Source organism: Ambystoma mexicanum, chromosome 12, assembly GCF_040938575.1.
Source record: "Ambystoma mexicanum isolate Mex_15411 chromosome 12, UKY_AmexF1_1, whole genome shotgun sequence".
NCBI classification, from domain to species: domain Eukaryota; kingdom Metazoa; phylum Chordata; class Amphibia; order Caudata; family Ambystomatidae; genus Ambystoma; species Ambystoma mexicanum.
Window position 1 is genome coordinate 1,254,091,481 of NC_090936.1, and position 19,317 is coordinate 1,254,110,797.

At 46.5% G+C, this 19,317-nt stretch overlaps 1 protein-coding gene across 1 annotated transcript in view; it reads left to right on the forward strand.

Annotated features, from left to right (window-relative positions):
* LOC138514433 (zinc finger protein 271-like) overlaps positions 1–12,706 on the forward strand; it is a 35,919-nt gene extending 23,213 nt beyond the window's left edge. The window contains exon 2 of the mRNA XM_069629946.1: positions 7,703–12,706. Within this exon, the coding sequence (XP_069486047.1) occupies positions 9,344–10,555 (1,212 nt within the window). The 5' untranslated portion in view covers positions 7,703–9,343 and the 3' untranslated portion in view covers positions 10,556–12,706. The remainder of the gene's footprint in view (positions 1–7,702) is intronic.
* The last annotated feature ends 6,611 nt before the right edge of the window (positions 12,707–19,317 follow it).

Genomic DNA, 19,317 nt, shown 5'->3' on the forward strand with positions numbered 1-19,317 from the left:
TCATGCCAGAAGGCCTGGCGGAAAAAAGATCGCTGAGAAGCGCTCGAGGCATGCATATAAGGCAAGGGTCCACTTTGGAGCGCCCTCGCCTGCTTTCCTCTCCAAGGACATCTACGAAGAATCAAGGAGTCAGGCAGCTGGACTCCTGCCTTTGCAACTGTCCACGGGGCAGAAATCTCCGATCTTAAGATTTCGAGACCTTAAACCTGCCGACACAACCAAAAAACAGCGCCAGGAGAGACTGAGGCCTGATGCCCCTGCCAGCGCCCTGGACGCCCACAGGACAGCCTCAGTGCCGCCAATTACCTCACATAAGTGCCTTGACCCCCTCTCCCTTCATCTGATCCGTCGCGTGTTCGCCCCCTCCTCCGCCAACCGAAGGGCTGACGGAGCCGGGTTCTGCCCAGGGGAGGTAGCAGGGCGGTTTGGGGGGGGGGTTCAGAGAGCGTGAGTGGGTCGCGAGAGAAAACTCCACCTCCATTGCTCCCAGACCCGCTTACCTCGGAGAAGGACAACGCCATAGGGATCCAGCGCCCAAGTGGAAACGGTGCCACGCTGCTGGAGATCTTGCCTGCCGCTCGGAAAGGGCACGCTGCCTCCCCGAGCCATCAGGAGAAACCGGGCTCTCCCCCCGCATCAACAACTCCCCGCTGAAGGAACACAGACAACGCCCTCCAAGTGGTATCAGGTAATATTATCCCCATATATATGGTCGCCGTAAATAATATTGCCGGGAAAATGTCGTGGCGATATTATTTGGGTGACCATATATATGGCGACAGGGGCAAAAAAAAAATGTAAAAAAAGAAAAGATTGGGGGTTGCGGGGGTGCCCCCCGCATGTTCCATGCAATAATGTCGCCACAAAAAACGGCCATTTTTCGGCGAGATTTTTGTGGCAACATGATTACATGGAACCCTCCAAGCGGGTGGTCACCGCTGCACTGATCCACGCTGGCCCAGACGATTGCCCCCAAGTGGCCAAAGCGGTTACTGCAACCAGTGCCACTGAAAAGAAATCTACAATTGGGGAAAATTCGGCAACTCTCAAGAAAGCCGCTCAGGAGGACGAATGGATTGATCTTGAATGCAATAAAGAAAATACCCAGCCTACTCTTACAACCAATAACTCCAACTCTTTGGCCAAGAACAAAGACACGCCAAACCCCAAACGAAGGTTTAGCAAGAAAAATAATAAAAACACAAAGAAAAAAAGCACAGAGAGACCACACGCGCCACAAGATGAGCAAGTACAATCTCAACCATCGAGCATGGACATCATAAAACCTGACAACCTTCGGGAGCAGGTAGAAAAAAAGTAGGAACACAACTTCACAAGAAACCGAGGAAACCAACAATTGTAAAAAAAAAAATACTATTCGCAAAACCTTCACAAAGCAACTCATTGAAAGACCTCTTTAAAAAACAGAGCAAGAGGAAATACTCTCTGTTAGAACTGTCGGACGCTGAGATGCTTGAAGCTATTCAAGACCCTCTTCCTCCCCCGCAAGACCTGCAAAACGGGCGACTCCCGGGAATCTGCGCCAGCGACCGACCCAGATACAAGGTGCCCTGTGGTTACTGAATCATTCGACGTCGACCAACTCCCAGAGGAAAGCCCAGCACTCAGCGAGGCAGATCTTACAGAAGATGATTCCACTCCTACTTCTAAGACCTCCGCAGTCAGCTCGCCAAGCTTGCCAGCCTCTTGCCCCTCAACGCTCCCAACTCTGCAAGCACACCCAATCAACGACACACAATCTGCTTCCGGCAGTGCAAAAGCACAGACGCTTCGCTGTCCCCTAGAAAGGGGCTACTTCATCTCCACTAAAGAGGCAAATGCAGAACGACGTATCCAGAGGGCTATTTGACGTTAGCGAACACCGGGCCAGCGGCAATCACCCACGAAATGGGCTCTGCATTCCAAAACACGGAGCCAAACCCCAAACCTTGTGACCTCAACATAAGTCAGACCTCACCCTGTCGAAAGACTCACAACCTGTTCCCAAACACCCTGATAACGAGCAGAAGCAGAACTGAAGCACTGAACACCACACAAAAGGAAGCTCCATCTAAAAGACCAGATATGCTCACCATCATGTCCACAATCACAATCACTCTTGCACCTTTCGGAAAACTATGAGTCGATAAACAAAACCTTGAAAGATCATACCACCTTAACTGCCATGATGCACACAAAATTGATCTACCTTGACTGCCATGGACAAAACAAGGCAGACATACAGAAACGCTAACGATTTACAAAAGACTCAAGCTCCTCCACAAGAACTCCCAAGCGTATCAACATATCCAACCAACGACAAAGTCGCTTGCCATGCAGGTACCCAGACATCACCAACAGCTGCGAGCAGTGCCTCCGCTAATTTTGCAAAGCAACCAGTACCTCAAATGAAAGAAACTTTCAGCATATTTATTAACAAACTAGCCAGCTGCCCTCATACTACAGCGACCCTGCCGGGCCTGTTCATATTCAAATCAACCCAATGCTCTGCATCCCCGAAGACACACCTCCAAAAAACGCTGCGAGCTGCCATCAACACACAAGCAGTACTAAAAATCAAAGAGCCGCCATACGATAAAAGAATAACTACACGAGAACCAATAAAAAATAACTCGACTGCCAAGTCCAAAGCAAACCCAAGAAGCAGAATTTTGGGGGAAACACTCTCGGACCCAGGAGGGAAAACCAGAGCAACATCCCCAAAGAGCTTCATCAAGCGCACAACGACCATCGCCTCGGCGACATCACAAGACGCACAGCCAACATCACGGCAAGAGCAGACATCAAGATGACTTGGGGGGGGGGGGGAAGATCGGTCAGATCAATACAAACCAAGAGCCCACGCCAAACCCGCAACGAGCAGAAATGGGAGAAAAAACTCACCAACTACAATCCTAAAATTAGAACAAACTGGCAGAAATGGGGTGGCCACAGTACTGAACAGAGGTGCAGTACTAAAAATACTCAACCGGAGCAAGGCTTTCCAACATCTTTACTCCGGCAATCTACTCTTAGTTGAACCATATCATAAAGAAGCTAAAGCAAAATTCTACCTACAGATAAAAACAAGAAAACTATTCTTCCCATCAAGCGAAGACCAAGCGGACTTGCTCCACAACGAAATAAAACTAACAATAGTGTCGGGAGGAAATAAACAGCACATACATATTAAGAACAGAAAGCCTATACAGAGAGGAGAGACTCAATAAAGTAAACCATGACACATGATCAGAGAAAGAATGCAAGATTACTCCTCAAACCAGACCAAACAAGCACTCCGATTCAGCACCCAAGACCAACACAAGAAGCGGAAAATAACTGGGAGGAACAGAAGAAGTCGCAAAAAGGGGCGCCCTCGAGATTCAAGACTCACCAACACAGGGAAACCGATCGGAAAGACCCACTCCAGACATGCCAGAAGTGACCCCCCCTCACTACATCGCAAAAGGCTTGCACACCAATACCGCTGAAACAACTGTGAGCCTGGCTCCCGAAAGCCTTATCCATCACTACAAAAAAATAGCAACTAGAGGCCCAGAAAAATGGGCCACCGCAAATGACTACAGCACCCTTCTTCAACACACCCGCAAAGACCCTGAAATTGCTTCGTGGAATACCTGCGGCTACAGACATCTGATGACCACGGGAGGCATGGACCTTGGCCAGTTCGACCTAATCGCCTTACAGGAATTGTGGCTGTTTGAAAAACCACACCTAGACGGTTTTGACATCGCCTTTGAACCAGCCGCCAAGAACAGGTTGGGCCGCCCTTCCTCCGGCCTGCTATTGGCATTACGTGTGGGCAGCAGCATTGAAATTCAGGAAACAATATCGGCTTCAACCCACCACCTGGCGGTAATAACCAGCTGGGTGCACTACAACCGGTCCTCAGCAAAAAAATGGACCACCCATCTGGAAATAATCAACACCTATTGGAACCCACAGGCGATTAAGGAGCAAACTTTCCTGAAACTGATCAAAAAAGCCATAGACTTCATCTATGTAGAAAATGACATCGCACATATCATCATCTGCGGCGACCTCAATGCTAAATGCAAGCCAAACACATCTGCAGACCAGCAGCCGAGACAAAAAACTGCATCGGAGAACAGAGGCACTCTATGGAACAACCTGATGAACTTGCACGGTTTCCACAACATCGACCTGGCCCTCCCGGAACAAAGGCAGGCCCCCCCACATGAGAGAGCCAATCTAACAGGAACAATAGACTACATCTTTGTCACAGATGCTATGCTGAAATTAATAACAACGTTTGAAGTAATCCGAACCGATGCAAGTGATCACAACCTTTTGCGAGCTACATGGAATTCTCAACAACCTAAATATCAATGAAGGAAGACATAGAACGCACCACTCAGGGCAACCGTCTGAGAATAACTGCTGCGCGAGTTGAACAACTTACCAGGAATTACCAGCTCAAACTTGACGCCTAAGATGGCGTAACAGCGGAAGCTGATTACCAGCCCCTCTTAATCCCCTTCAAAGACAAACCATGGCCAGACAATGGACATCGCAATAGCGGCACCCATCAGTACGACAAACAGGTGGTCTCCAAACGTGCTGCCTTAAGAAAACTCAAAAGAAGAGCTAGAAACCTCAAATCTCCGGCCCTCCAACTTGAACTAATGATTGAAACAAAAAAATACAAAGCATGGTTAAAACATCACCGTGCACTTCTTTACCAAAACAACTCAGAAGCTATATTCAGAAAAGGAGCTGGCAGAAACACCAGGGAATTCTGGGCCCTTATGAAATCGCCAGCTGACCAGAGCGAAACCGTCCCGTCAAACAGTGTAAGCGAGGAGCGATGGAAAGAACATTTTGAGTCACTATTTCAAGCTCCCATAACTTCTGCAACTACATCTCTGGACACCTTTGACACCGCATGGGCAGGCGTCTGTCTCCAACACAGAGGACATAACTACAATCATCAGCAAATTGAAAGCCTCGAGAGCCTCAGGTCCCGATGGAGTTACCAACGTCGACCTTAAAAACATTCTGACAAAATGGGCCCCATTCATCAGCCTAGTTTTCAACAGATGCGCAAGCTCAAGATCGATTCCCAGATCATAGACTACTGCAACAGTAGTCCCCATTTACAAAAAAGGAGACAGATCCGATCCAGGTAACTATCGCCCAATAGCCCTCCTGGACACTATTGGCAAGATTTTCGGAATGCTCCTCCTAAACGGATTCCAACTCTGGACATCATCAGCACCCTGCTCAGACCCACTTCAAGCAGGCTTTAAAAAAAACTTAGCGACGACATTCAACATAATGCTGCTAAGCATTATCAAAAACAAAACTCTAGCGAGCTCCTCCAGAATGTTCATGGTGTTTAAAGATCTAACCCAAGCTTTCGACCTGGTTGACAGAGAGCAGTTATGGTCTAAACTCAACTCGTGGAACTGCCCAACTAACATCCTCACTCCGATCCGAGCCCACCACACGTCTACTACTATGAGAGTAAAATTAAACAGAAACTGTCTACTCTTATCAGAAATGCAAACCTGCAGAGGTGTTAAGCAGGGCTGCCCTCTTGCTCCAGCACTGTTTGTCGCCTTTTTGGGGGATTACAAAGACGAGTGCCCTAACACCAGAGTCTCCCCCCCCCCCAAAAATAGGGGGAACACTCGTACCGCACCTCATGTATGCTGACGACATAACATTGATAGACCAGACGCAGATTGGCCTCCAAAGACAGCTGAACCACCTCTCAGAGTACATTAACAAACCTGGTGATAAACAAATCGAAGACAAAGATTCTGATTCTGGAGAAAAATGTGAAAAGTTCAAAAACCTTCAAATGGAATCTGGAAAAGGTGCAGATCGAAACAGTGGCTAACTTCACATATCTTGGTGTAATCATGGACAGTTCACCAACGGAAGCAAGCATGCAAAAGCACCTCTGGGCGAAAACACAATCCTTAACAACTCAGGCCCGCATGCTCGAAAAGAAATTCAGACAATTCTCCCTAATCCCAACGTTAAAATTCTATAAGGCAAAGTCGTCCCAGCCTTAACGTACGGTGGTGAAACAATTCCAACAATTCCGGACTCACTTTGGTCAAAACTAGAAAGCTTCTTTTGGAGAACGGTGCAACAATCTGGAGAGAACTGGGCCTGACTTCACTCAAAGCCACAGTGAACTTTAACAGCATCTCCCTTTTCAGAAAAACGAGACTCCCTGATGGGCCTCGACTATACAAAATGATTGACACAGAAAGGAAATCGGAACGATGCAGTGTACTAACAAAATGGGCAACCCAAATCAACCAACCGCTCAGTCAAATCGCCTGCTCCGAAGAGGAATTTATCAAAAACCCCTGCAAAATTAAAAGAAAGCTAGCAGAGCTAGACTGGATTAACACTTCAGAAATAGCAAACGAAAACAAACTTCTGAAGCACTTGCTAGCTCAGCAAATGAAACTGAATGAACAGCAACAATACCTCAAAAGATTTCCAAACAGACCACTTCGCCAAACCTTCCTAAGAGCCCGACTAAATCTGCTCTACACAAATGAAATTCTCCACATCAGAGGTCAGCCGGACTCCAACACGCGACAAAATGAAAACCGTGCGCCACCTTCTGATGAACTGTACAAAAATTAAAGAAATCAGGAAAGCATACCTGCGCCCAGTTACAGTCGATTACAGAATACAAGAAGAGGAGGCATGGTGGCCCTGACTAATGAGCAGCCCAAACGCGAGAGACAACATTTAGCGTGCAGCAGAGGTACCCAATAACAGTTCAAGAAGAAGACTGAACTATTCAAGTATCCAGCTTCCAGACCCATTAGCCACAGAACTTGAGACAATTCTACTTTACAGGTTGTTGACGCAGGAAGTCACCATGAACATAGGGGCATCCGCCATGACCAGAGAACAGAAAGTAAAACCACAGGGATCGGTACACAAGCAAAAACGCCCGTGGGTAACCCGAAGCACCTCTCAAAACCCTCCAAGATGTGGAGACATGTGAAGAAATCATTTTGTCAATGAGAATGCAACATTCTCCGTCCTGGAGAAAGCGGCTAGTGACAAGGACCGCTGAAATCGGTTGACTATTATTAAGAGTTGCTAGGTTGATGACCGCAACTCCGAGACCCTACAACAATTTGAGGAATGGGCTCGAAGAACTATATCACATCATTTTAACTCTATCAAAACAATATGAAGTCCCCTTATTGATTGATAGAACACTTCTGTTTTAGTTTCATTTTAGTGTTTGACTTGACCCCCTTGGTCAAATCATTTTATCTTAACCATAAGACACATAGAATGGAGGCGGTATTAATAAACTAAGTGCACCTACTATTCAGACTGAGGAAAGTAGTGAGAGAGTTGAGGGCAAGGATTCCCATACACTTGTAGGCGGCACACCACCGCCTACTAGACACGGGTGTGCGACACTATGGGGGTATGAGTTATTCACACACAGGGCAAGAGATGATACCATTAACAGCGACTTTCACATATATTTGGGCATGAACTGGGGGAGGCTAATTGGACATTTCATTTTTATGCCAGGTTCTTGTGCATGCAGTTTTGTAAAGTCAAATCATGCCGCCTTCTTCCTTTTCTTATTCACTATGCAAAATACTTCTGAATGTTCAGCTCATGAAACACTAATTCTACACTTCTATTTTCATTTCAACAGAAGGCAACAGCAGGAAACCTGGAAAAAGGAGAACCCAAGTGTTTGTGGAAGAAACCTCCTCCCAGGACAGCACTGGTCTCATCAACGTTCTCTTGGGGTCAATGCAGACCATTCCTAAATTAGAAAATGGACCCTTTCAAAATATATCCTACAATCTGGAAACTGTGCCACACTAAGGTGTATGATTGTTAAAGCGTGTTTTCGTCTGTCCAGTCCGTAACATTCGCTGAAGAGGTGCTGTGCATCATGTCTGGATGGAATTGCTTTACCCAGGCTTTCTACACTCATCCGAACGGACACACTATTGTTAAGGTTGTAGCTTTTTGCCCAGGTAAAATAAACAACCTGATATCAGAAAGTCCACTCTGGGGACGCTAATTGCAGGAGAAGCTGCAGGTGAGATTCCTTGAAGGCCTTAAATAATCCAATGAGGAGAGATGCGCTGGAAGAGAGGAGAGCTTCACTGTACCGAATCTCCATAGAACGGGCCATCTAAAGACACGCCCTGTGTGCCAAACGGGATCAGCATTGTGTCCATGCACTGAGTGTGAAAAGCCTTCTATGAGAAAGCGCCATCTAATACTGCACTATTGAATCCACGCTCGGAGAGTGAAGAGAGGAGGGCATCTTTTCTGGAGAGAGGAGGGCGGGCGTCTTCCTGGAGAGAGGAGGGCGTCTTTCCTGGAGAGAGGAGGGCGTCTTTCCTGGAGAGAGGAGGGCGTCTTTCCTGGAGAGAGGAGGGCGTCTTTCCTGGAGAGAGGAGGGCGTCTTTCCTGGAGAGAGGAGGGCGTCTTCCTGGAGAGAGGAGGGAGTCTGGAGGGAGTCTGCCTGGAGAGAGGAGGAAGTCTGCCTTCGGGAGAGAGGAGGAAGTCTGCCTTCGGGAGAGAGGAGGAAGTCTGCCTTCGGGAGAGAGGAGGAAGTCTGCCTTCGGGAGAGAAGGGAGTCTGCCTTCGGGCGAGAAGGGAGTCTGCCTTCGGGCGAGAAGGGAGTCTGCCTTCGGGAGAGAAGGGAGTCTGCCTTCGGGAGAGAAGAGGGAGTCTGCCTGGAGCGAGGAGGGAGTCTGCCTGGAGCGAGGAGGGAGTCTGCCTGGAGCGACGAGGGAGTCTGCCTGGAGAGAGGAGGGAGTCTGCGGGAGAGAGGAGGAAGTCTGCCTGGAGGGAATCTGCCTGGAGAGATGGCTGTCACACTCAAATCACTCTGAGCAGTTTCATGCAGTTGGAATAATTGTACAAAATCCTTTCTTAATCTGGTGTGCCACAGTCACCCTAAAATGATGCTCGACGCCTACTTTATCCTACCAATAGATTGAAGTGTTTGTAACAGTGCTGATGCCTCAGTGTCAGTAATATACCTTGTTCACCTCCGGCTGCTGATAAACTTAAGATCTAAAAACCACATGGTTAGAAACTGAAAATGTGAAAGTGAAAAGAGCATGATTTCTGCTGATAATAATGCCATGCATTGCTTACATTAATTCCTAAAATTGCATGTATGGGAAATGGGCCTAAAGTGCTAGCACTGACCGACCACGACACGTGCATGGGGAGAGTAAAGTGCTGGGACTGACTGACCAAGACACGTGCAAGGGGAGGGTTGTATAAATATTCTGGCATTTATAAGGATTTTTTTACTAGGAGATAAATGGAGGGGCTGCATGAATTTTCTGTGGATAAACCATACAAATGTTCAGAAGGGGAGAAGGCTTCCATGCGAAGGGGTGGTTTATTGCAACAACAGGGAACTCGCACTGATGAAAAACCATACATATGTTCTGTATGCAAAATGGGCTTCAAGGAAAAAGGCGAGCTATCAAAACATGAGAGAATTCACACTGGGGAGTCATATACATGTTCTGAGTGTGACATGACTTTCATGCAGAAAGGCAGTCTATTATATCATCAGAGAACTCACACTGGCGAGAAGCCTTATACGTGTTCTAAATGCAGCAGGGGCTTCAGGCAGAAGGGCGATCTATTAAAACATGAGCGAATTCACACTGGTGAGAGACCATATACATGTTCTGAATGTGACAAGGCTTTCAGGCTAAAGGCTACTCTATTAGTACATCAGCGAACTCACACTGGGGAAAAGCCATATAAATGTTCTCAATGTGGCATGGCTTTCATGCAAATTGGTGGTCTGTCGTACCATCAGAGAACTCATACTGGCGAGAAGCCTTATACGTGTACTAAATGCGACAGTGGTTTCAAGCAAAAGGGCGATCTATCAAAACATGAGAAAATTCACGCTGAGGAGAGACCATATAAATGTTCTCAATGTGACATGGCTTTCATGCAAAAAGGTGGACTTTTATACCATCGGAGAACTCACACTGGTGAAAAGCCTTATACATGTACTAAATGCAACATTGGATTCAAGCAAAAGGGTGAGCTATCAAAACATGAAAGAATCCACACTGATGAGAGACCATATACATGTTCTGATTGTGACAGGGCTTTCAGGCAAAAGGGTACTCTGTTATTACATCGGAGAACTCACACTGGGGTAAAACCATATATGTGTTCTGAATGTGACCTGGCTTTCATGCAAATTGGTGGCCTGTTGTACCATCAGAAAACTCACACTGGTGAGAAACCATATAAATGTTCCAAATGCAACAGTGGCTTTAGGCAAAAAGGCGATTTATCAAGACATGAGAGAATCCATGCTGGTGTGAGACCATATAAATGCTCTGACTGTGACAAGGCTTTCCTTCAAAAGGGTGTCCTATTAGTACATCAGAGAACACACACTGGGGAAAAACCATATACATGTTCTGAATGTGGCAAGGCTTACATAAAAAGGGGCAGTCTATTGTATCACCAGAAAACTCACACTAGTGAGAAACCATAAAGCTGCTGTTACTGCAAGAGTGGTTTCCAGCATAAGGGTGCAACACTTCCCCTTGTTAGAAAGCGTACACCTATTCGGAATGTGACCACTTGCAGCCAAATGAATGCTTTCCTCGAACATCAGAGAACTGCCTCTGGGGGCAGATAAATATATAAATATTCTCAACATGACAAGGCCTTCACCCATAAGGGTTCATTATTTCAAAATGCAGAGTTACCATTGGGAAGAATCTGGAAGATCTTAGAAGGGGAACTCATCCTCCCATCACTTCAACTTAAAATAATGTTTCCACTCTTGACGATCCCACATCACATCCAGGCTGTGATTGAAATTGTGACCTGTGAACGTTTGCCAATAGAGAGTATTTCAGAGCCCAAGAAGTGAAGTGGCAAAGACTGCAGCAGCTACAGACCACTGCTATCAGAATAATACCATTACTGCGCCCCATACCTGCGACTGTTGAAAATGCAAACTTTTCTTTTTCCAACCCCCATTACACCACATATATGTGGGAGGGGGGTATGGTATATAATAAAAGAAGGTGGGCTGCGGGGGGTCTTCCCCCACATATTTATGTGATGGAAAAGGGGTAGAAATAAGGAAAAATAAGTCTGCATTTTCGAGGTCTCAGTAAAGGGGTCGCAGTAATGACCTCGATTCCTGCTATCCACCGGCTGACTGATACCCACATGTACTGCACCCTGCATGGTCCACAGATCTACTTACTGAAGACAGATGGGCACGTTCCTATTAAGGCACTGTGTGATCCCATATGCATTCCTTAACAATGCTCCACCATTACAGAGAAAGATATGAACCCACTATTTTCACCCAGGAATCTCGGGATCAGCTCGGCCAGGCTCCTGGTCATCCCAAGTATACTTTGCCCAATTAGCAGGGACCAAGCCTTTTATGTTTACCCTTGTTGCTGTAGAGTTATGCTTTATTAAGTAGCATCTTTAAACCAATGAAATTCTAGAGCATGTTGGAAATATCTGCATCCTCTCGCACTAGGAGGCCATGAATTGGGTGTTAGGACGCAGCATGACTTCTCGGACTCCACCACACCTACTACAAGTACGAGTGAGTAAAAGTAGTACTTAAAGGGGATGTCGGCATCCTCTCTAGATCTCATTGAAACAGAAATCTCGACCCTTTCTGCATTTCCTCCAATCGTCATCTGCCTGAGTATGCAACACTGATATGTATCATTTCTGAATGTCAAAGTGGATGCTTGTGTGACACCAAGGTGGTGTGCATCCCATGCGGCTGCATCTCCTGCGAAATGCATTTCTCTGAATGCTGAAGTGTCGATTTTCTCTTCCTACTACGAGTTTTAATGAGTACTTTGACAAGATAGTCCTTATTCTTGAAATGTAGCACTGCCTCGTTCTTACATGAGTCCTGTGAGTTACCATTGAGGTGGCGATGATTTCTAGAAAATATAGACTCATGAGCCATGAAGGCATTGGCACAGAGCACCATCTGTGAGAGCGGCAAAGCCTGAGCATTTTTGATTGTTATATCAATAACCTGATACAGGTAGTTCTGTTTCTGGAGGTGAGGCCTGCTAATCAGACCACAACATCTTAATGCTGCATGCTAGGAAAGCATAGTGCACCCATGGGACTTTGCTAGGACGGTCTCCTGACAGCCTCTGAAACTGCTTTCAGTAGCCCCAGAGCTGGTTCAAAATCACAGCGTGCTAGAGCCCACGTCTCAAAGAAGGCCGGGGATTTCCGTTGTAGTGAAAGACACTCCTTCAACCATAACAGTGTCTATTAAGGGCCTGGTGGTGCAAACGGTGAAAGGTTTTTGCAGTGGTTCTGTCGTAATGGTCGGGCTCTTTTGACTTGTAGGACCCCCCCCCGCTCTCTACCCCTGTGACTCATAAACCCCCCTGTCTATTCCCCTGTGACTCGTAAGACCTCATGCTCTACCTTTTTCCAGAGTGACATTCTTCTTACAGACATTGCTGCTGAACTGATTTCAGGCGTACCCCTGACTTGAAGACACGCTGCACTTTCACTACAAAAGTCTGCATTCCCCGTCTTCTCTCCAACAGAGATGGGCTGTTAGTGTTGTGTGCATTTTGTGTCTGACTAAAGGGCCTACTGTTATAGAAATTCCATTAAATATTCCTGCATTTTGGATTCTTTGTATCAATGCTGTTTGGGTTGCTACCATTACCAGCTCACTTCCCCTCCTAAGAGCACACTTTACGAAAATAGGTGAAGGGGGTATTCTCTTCTGTTGTGCCTTGTTTACTTTTATAATTTGTGATCACTGTTGGTTTAGTAGCAGTGTAAGGCAGAGTAGGCATTTTAGCCATTACTCATTCCCTATACTCCTGCAGAGCAGTAGTCCTTTTGTTACACGTTTGGCTGTTGCTTTTCAGTAAAATATAATAATGTATTTATTTCTAAATCATAGACAAGGTGTGAAAGGCATAAGCAATAACTACAGTATAAATCTCAAAAATGTGCAGAAATATTTAAGAGCACCACAAACTAAATGAATGAACCGAACCAACTGTGATGCTGGAAATGTATTGGAGGGACAGGGTCGCCATGTCCTTGTCCAGTGTTCCTTTTATCGTGTGGTCTGTGTTATTTTCTGCACAGGAGTCCATGTGGGACTCCTGCCAGTGCAGCTCTTCCTCTTTTTGGTTATGGTGAACAGACCCTTGGGATATCCTATTGGCACCCATGGGTGGGGGTACAAGCATGTAGCCCTAGTGTATGTTTTTGGGCACCTGTGTGTGGCCCACAGAGCAGGGTAGGGGCTGGTGGAAGCTCTGTGCTGAATTAACAGATGCCCTGATAGCCTTCCATTTAGGGATACCGAGGCCCTGCCATAGGAATCATTGGATTCCTGATAGGCGACAAGATGGCCCCTGTGGCCTCTTACTTTCTATTGCCTGTTGCCTTGTTTTCCCAAAGTCCTGGGAAGCCCTGACTCTGTCCCTTCCCCTGACTGTTTGTTGGGTGGAGGTTCCATATATGGTATTGTGGGGGAAGTCCAGTCCAGACCAGACTGGCTGGAGCCTACCTAATTACTGTATGTTGTGGGGTGAGACCTGGTTGAATGGAGTGTGTGTCCAATATACATTTCATGTTATGGGTGTCTGGTTTCTGTTGTGTGACACCTCTGCACGAAACTGGTATGAATGCAGTGTGGTGTGCTGAAAGGCTGGGTACTTGCCCCAATCCACATTCTGTGTTATGGGTGTCTGGGTGGATGTGAATGGCCTGAATGCACTGTGAGCCTGATTGCCTGCCTGTCTGCATTAATGCCCTTATGAATGATTGGCTGCCTGAGCTCGGCTCAGCAGTGTGAATGAGAGACAGACCAGTTTATCTGTATTTGTATTTGTATTTGGTTTATTTATAAAGCGCAACCAGGCCCAGGGACATACGGGCGCGTACGTTTTTTGATCATGTTACATAAGAGTACAGTTACATTAGCAAGCAGTGGCAACAGTTACAATAGTTGCGGTTACAAATAAATACATACGTTGGTATTACAGGTACAAGCATACATGTTGCAATTAAGGCGGTGGGCCGAAGGTGAGACAGATAATATTATTTACAATATGTACAGTGGGTAGGCAGTAAATCTAAGCTCTAAGATGTTAAACTGTCAATGTGTCCAGGTCATGAAGCCAACGTTTGGTGTTGCGTTTAAATAGGTTGAAGGAGGTTACAGACCTGAGTGTTCCATAGCTTTGAGGCTTGTACAGGGAAACTAACAGCTCCCGAGTTATGGAGTTTGAATCTTGGTATAAACATCGTGTTAACTTGAGCTGCTCTAAGTGGTCTTGTAGATGTGTGTGGGGTAAGTTGGTTAGAGATGTAGGATGGTGCGAGGTTAGCCCTGGCTTTGTGGGTAAGGGCAAGAGCTTTGAGGGATATTCTGTGCTCTATAGGGAGCCAATGCAGATTACGTCTAGTCTCAGAGATATGCAACTTCTTAGGGATGTTGAGGGCTGCCCTAATGGCGTTATTTTGAGTTACTTGTAGTTTGTGAATATTTTTGCGGCTAGGGCCTAAGTAGAGGGCATTACAATAATCTACTTTGGACAAGACTAACGTTCTAGCAACAGTAATGCAGTTGGGAGTGGAGATAAACGGCCTGCATGCGGTAATAAGTTTACATGTGTAGGCGGCTGAAGACGCTACTGCATTGGTTTGTTTGGTGAAGGATAATGTGGCATTGAGGTAGATACCAAGGGTTTTAGTATTATTAGAGACAGGGATGGGGGTTACCATCGATAGTGAACGATTTGAAAGCAGTATTTAGTTTTTTTAGTTTAGCGTGAGTACCAAGGATAATCAACTCAGTTTTTTCGTCATTGAGACAAAGTCCATGGTGTGCCATCCACACTTGTATTACTGCGTATATTTCATTGAGGGTTTTGCTATCAGTTTCATAATCGCCAGAGATAGGAATGAGTATCTGGGTGTCATCCGCATAATTAGTATACGTGACACCCAGATAGTCAAGGATATCGAAAAGGGGCTTCGTAAATACATTATAGAGCATTGGGGCCACGCAAGAGCCTTGCGGGACACCACACGGGAGTGGTGAGGGTTCAGCCGAGTCAGTAGGAGAAAAGACCCTCATGGTTCTGTTAGCCAAGAAGGAGCTGATCCAGGCAGTGGCTGCGTCGGAAAAGTGAGCTGCAGATTTCAGGTGGTGGCAAAGCGTTTGGTGGTTGACCAAGTCAAAAGCTGCTGACAGATCAAGCAATAAGAGCAGTGCTAGTTTGGCATTGTCTTTTAAAATTTGAATCTGAGTAGTGAGATCTATTAGGGCAATTTCCGTGCCATGTCTAGGTCGGAAGCCGGATTGCCTTAGTCCCAGGAGATTGTTTGTTTCTAGATAAGCCTGTATTTGCAGGTAGGCTGCTCTATCTAGTATCTTTAGTAAGAAGGGTACAGTTGTTATCGGCCTATAGTTAGACGGGTTGGCTGGGTCAAGAGTGGGTTTTTTGATTAGTGGGATGACCCGGGTGTCTTTTTAGGTTATCAGGCACTACTCCCGATTTGAAGGAGGCGTTGATAAGGTTAGTAATTAATGGTGCCAGTTCATGAGCTGCTGCTTTGATAATCGGAGCAGGACAAGCGTCCCCTTGGCAATTCGATGGTTTAAGTTTCTTAATGATGTTTTCTACTTCCCAAATTGAGAGGGGTGAGAAGCTAAATGGTTTACAGGTTGGCTCAAAGGTAGGTGACTTGTTAGGAAGTTGTTTGTGATCAGGGTAACAGGTCTTTTTTCGCATTGATTTTAGATTGTAAACGGGCTATTTTATCTAGAAGTGCCTTCTGGATGTTGCTGCACCATAGTGCATCTGTGACACATTTATCAATAGGGGCAATCGGGGATTCTAATTCTTTTAGACTCTTAAAAAGTTCTTTTGTATTAGATTCCGCTTGTTTTATCCTTTTGTTATAGGTGTCATTTTTGGCAAGTATAATAGCTTGTTTATAGCTAGAAGTTGCTAGAATTGGTTCATTTTTATTATTTACTGAAGGGCCCTTTTTCCAGTGTGCTTCTGCAGTTCTTAGTTTTACGTAGTTCTCTAAGATGAACCATGTATTCAGGTGACGTTGTGGTTTAGGTTTCCGCAATTTTAGGGGGGCAATGGTATTCAAGGCTTTCAGTATTGCCTGATTGTAAATGTCTACTAAGACTGTGGGGTCGGAGGTGGCCACGTTGTCAAGAAGGGGAAGTAATAGCGGTAGGAGTTTATCTGGTGTAATGTCTTTCTTATTTCTAGTGCGGGTGGCTGGAGCGATGATAGGAGCAGAGTGTTGTGTGTTGGCTTTGATGGAAAAGGTTATTTTATGATGATCGACCAAATACATGGATCATTGGATAGAAGATCGATCGAGCAGTTAAGGTTGAGCCAGTCCAATGTTCTTCCTTTGATATGTGTGGGCTCATGAATAATATGGGTATGACCCAAGTCTGATAGGGCCTTAGCTAGATCACGGGCATTATTATTCGTGGGGTCATTAAAACCAAGGTTGAAGTCCCCTAGTAGGATAGTTTATGAATTAGGTTTAGTGTCGGTGGATACAAGGGATACAATATCCTCTATGAATGAGGAAATGGGTCCTGTTGGTCGGTAGATAAGGTGCACTGTTGCTGTGTGGTTAAATGATAGTGACAGTTTGATGGACAGGGATTCGGCAGAGGGAATTTGAGCATCCTGCATGACACTAATGTCGTAGGTATTTCTGAAGATGAGGGCAAGTCCGCCTCACTTCACTCGGTTGGTGTTTCTATCGCATCTTATGATAGCATTGTCATTTGGTATAGCAAGGGCCAGAGATGGTCCAGAGGCTGAATTAAGCCAGGTTTCCGTAACTGCGAGGAGATCAAGCTTTCCATGAGTTATGAAGTCGGCGATGTCCAGTGCGTGGGCGGATAGGGACCTCACATTCACCAAGGCTGCTTTGATGAATGTGTCTTTTGCAGGAGTTTTTGCGATGGTAGAGATGGGCCATGTATGGTGATGGGGGCTATCTGGGGACCTCTCACTCACCAGAATTGTTCAGAAGCTGAAGTCGAAACTTGTTGCTTAACCTTGAAGCCCAGCTGGACGAAGAAGGCTTTTGCTTCTGCTTTCCTTCGACACAATCCGAAAGCTGTCTCCAAGAACTGATCCAAGAGAGGACCTGGCTAGGAGACCTCTTGCCGAGCTACGAGGGTACATCGTGCACCAGCTCATCTTCATCAGGGTACTCTGGTAGTCAGACCCAAACGGCTGTCGACCGGAGACGGGGGTCCTCCGAAAAACAGTGAAGTAAGCACCAGGACGTTGAGGCGTCGACGACCATCACCGCCGACTGAAGTTTGGAGGACTGCTGTAACCTTCGTCGACCGGAGCCGAATGCTCCATAGCCTAAGACACTTTGAAATCAAGGACTCCTTTTCCATCACTGCCAACCACTTTGTCCCGCCAGAGAAAGTAGAGGTCGCTGACGAACCAAGGCGAATCCACCGGTGGGTTTCTCGCCACCTTGTCTGGCTGGCCTCTCTTGGCCCTCTTCCTACTCCGACCTGTGAGGCTAAAAAAATCTGGGCTATCTTCGACTCCACACTCTCTTTCTCTCCTCACATCTCTGATGTCTCTAAGAAGTCACACCACCAGCTGCACCTCCTCAGAGGTATTCTTCCTTTCCTCTCCTTCCACCAGAAGCTCACTCTCTGCAGAGCTCTGGTTCTCTCTAGACTGGACTATTGCAACAGCCTCTTTCTAAATCTGCCCTTCTCTACTGTCCACCCTCTGCAACTCATCCAAACCAGGACTGCAAGACTTGTCCTTGGCCTCAAGCCCAGGGATCGTATCTCTCCAGGACTGAAGTCTTTGCACTGTCTCCCAGTGGCGGCGAGGATTAAGTTCAAAACCCTTTGCATTGTCCATAAGGCCTTCTCGGACCAGGGCCCTCAATACCTTCAACTCCCTCTTCCTAAATATCTACCTTCTCAAGCTCTTCGCTCATCCGCCTCCAACTCCCTCAGGGTAGTCGCTTCTCCAAGCAACGAGTTGGTGGTAGTTGGTGGTAGATCTCTTTCTTCTGCTGGGGCTTCCCTCTGGAACAGCCTCCCTGCCTCTCTGAAACTTGAGGAAAACCATCTCCGGTTTCCGGAAGCACCTTAAGACCTTCCTCTTTGCTTCTGCTTTCTCTCCTCTGCTTCCCTGCTGATCTCCTGGTTGAGACTGAAACTGTGCTGGTTACCTGGCTACCCTCCGAACTCAGGCCCAGGTCCCCTTCCCAACAGTTCACACCTGCACTGCCTCCCTGGCAATCCTTGCACTCGGGGACTGTTTTTTTTTATCCCTAAAGCCCGCTACCAGCACTTGACACCTGATGTCTGCCCTTACCCTTGCACCTGACACCAGCTGGCTGCACTTCTTATTTATTGTCTTTATTTTATTTATTCATCTTTATTTACGTACTGCACTGCCCCCCTTACCCCTGCACTTCTCCCCTTCCCCCTCCCCTCCACTTGCGCAATCTCAATGTCACCTGATCTAGTAAGATCGCTGTCTCTGTCTTCCCTCTGTTCCCCCTCCCTTGCCTCATCGCACCTTGAAACACTTGTGTATAGGTGCGCAATAAATGCCATATCATACCATATCACCCAAAGTCCACAGATGCTGACGAATATCCGAAAGCCAGCCGCGGTCGAGTCCCGATCCCCGACACCCTTGCTGGGCCCACGTTCTTCATCGATCTGCTTTGCGGCAACTTACTCTTGTCATCAAGGTGCACCGCGCGCCTCATCTTCGCAGGACATGCACGACCGATCGTCGACGAGCATCGCAAAGGCCGAAGCCGCTGCCTCGAAGACATTATTCACCTTTTCTTCGAGGAAGCTCGACGACCTGTGGCTCCTGGCTTAAAGGGAGTCCACTCAAGAGGGATCCGTCAACGACCCATTGAAGAACTCTGCTAAACTCAGGTACATTGGGGTAATAGAACATTTTAGAAAGAAACAAGACTAATTTAAACATATATGGACTGGGCTTGTTGATGGACTTTATTTACAGGTTGCCCAGGTGGGGGGATCCTCACACAGAACTGTGTCTTGGGTAGGGACAACGTATTCTGCCATTGTCTAACCCAACTTGTCTTCCTCCCTATGTCTAATGTTAATTCACTTTACTATTTGATTTGTATGCCATTGAAACTGTCAGCAGTTGGTGCATTTTAAAGGAGTAAAGAGTTAACTGTGGTACCACATAG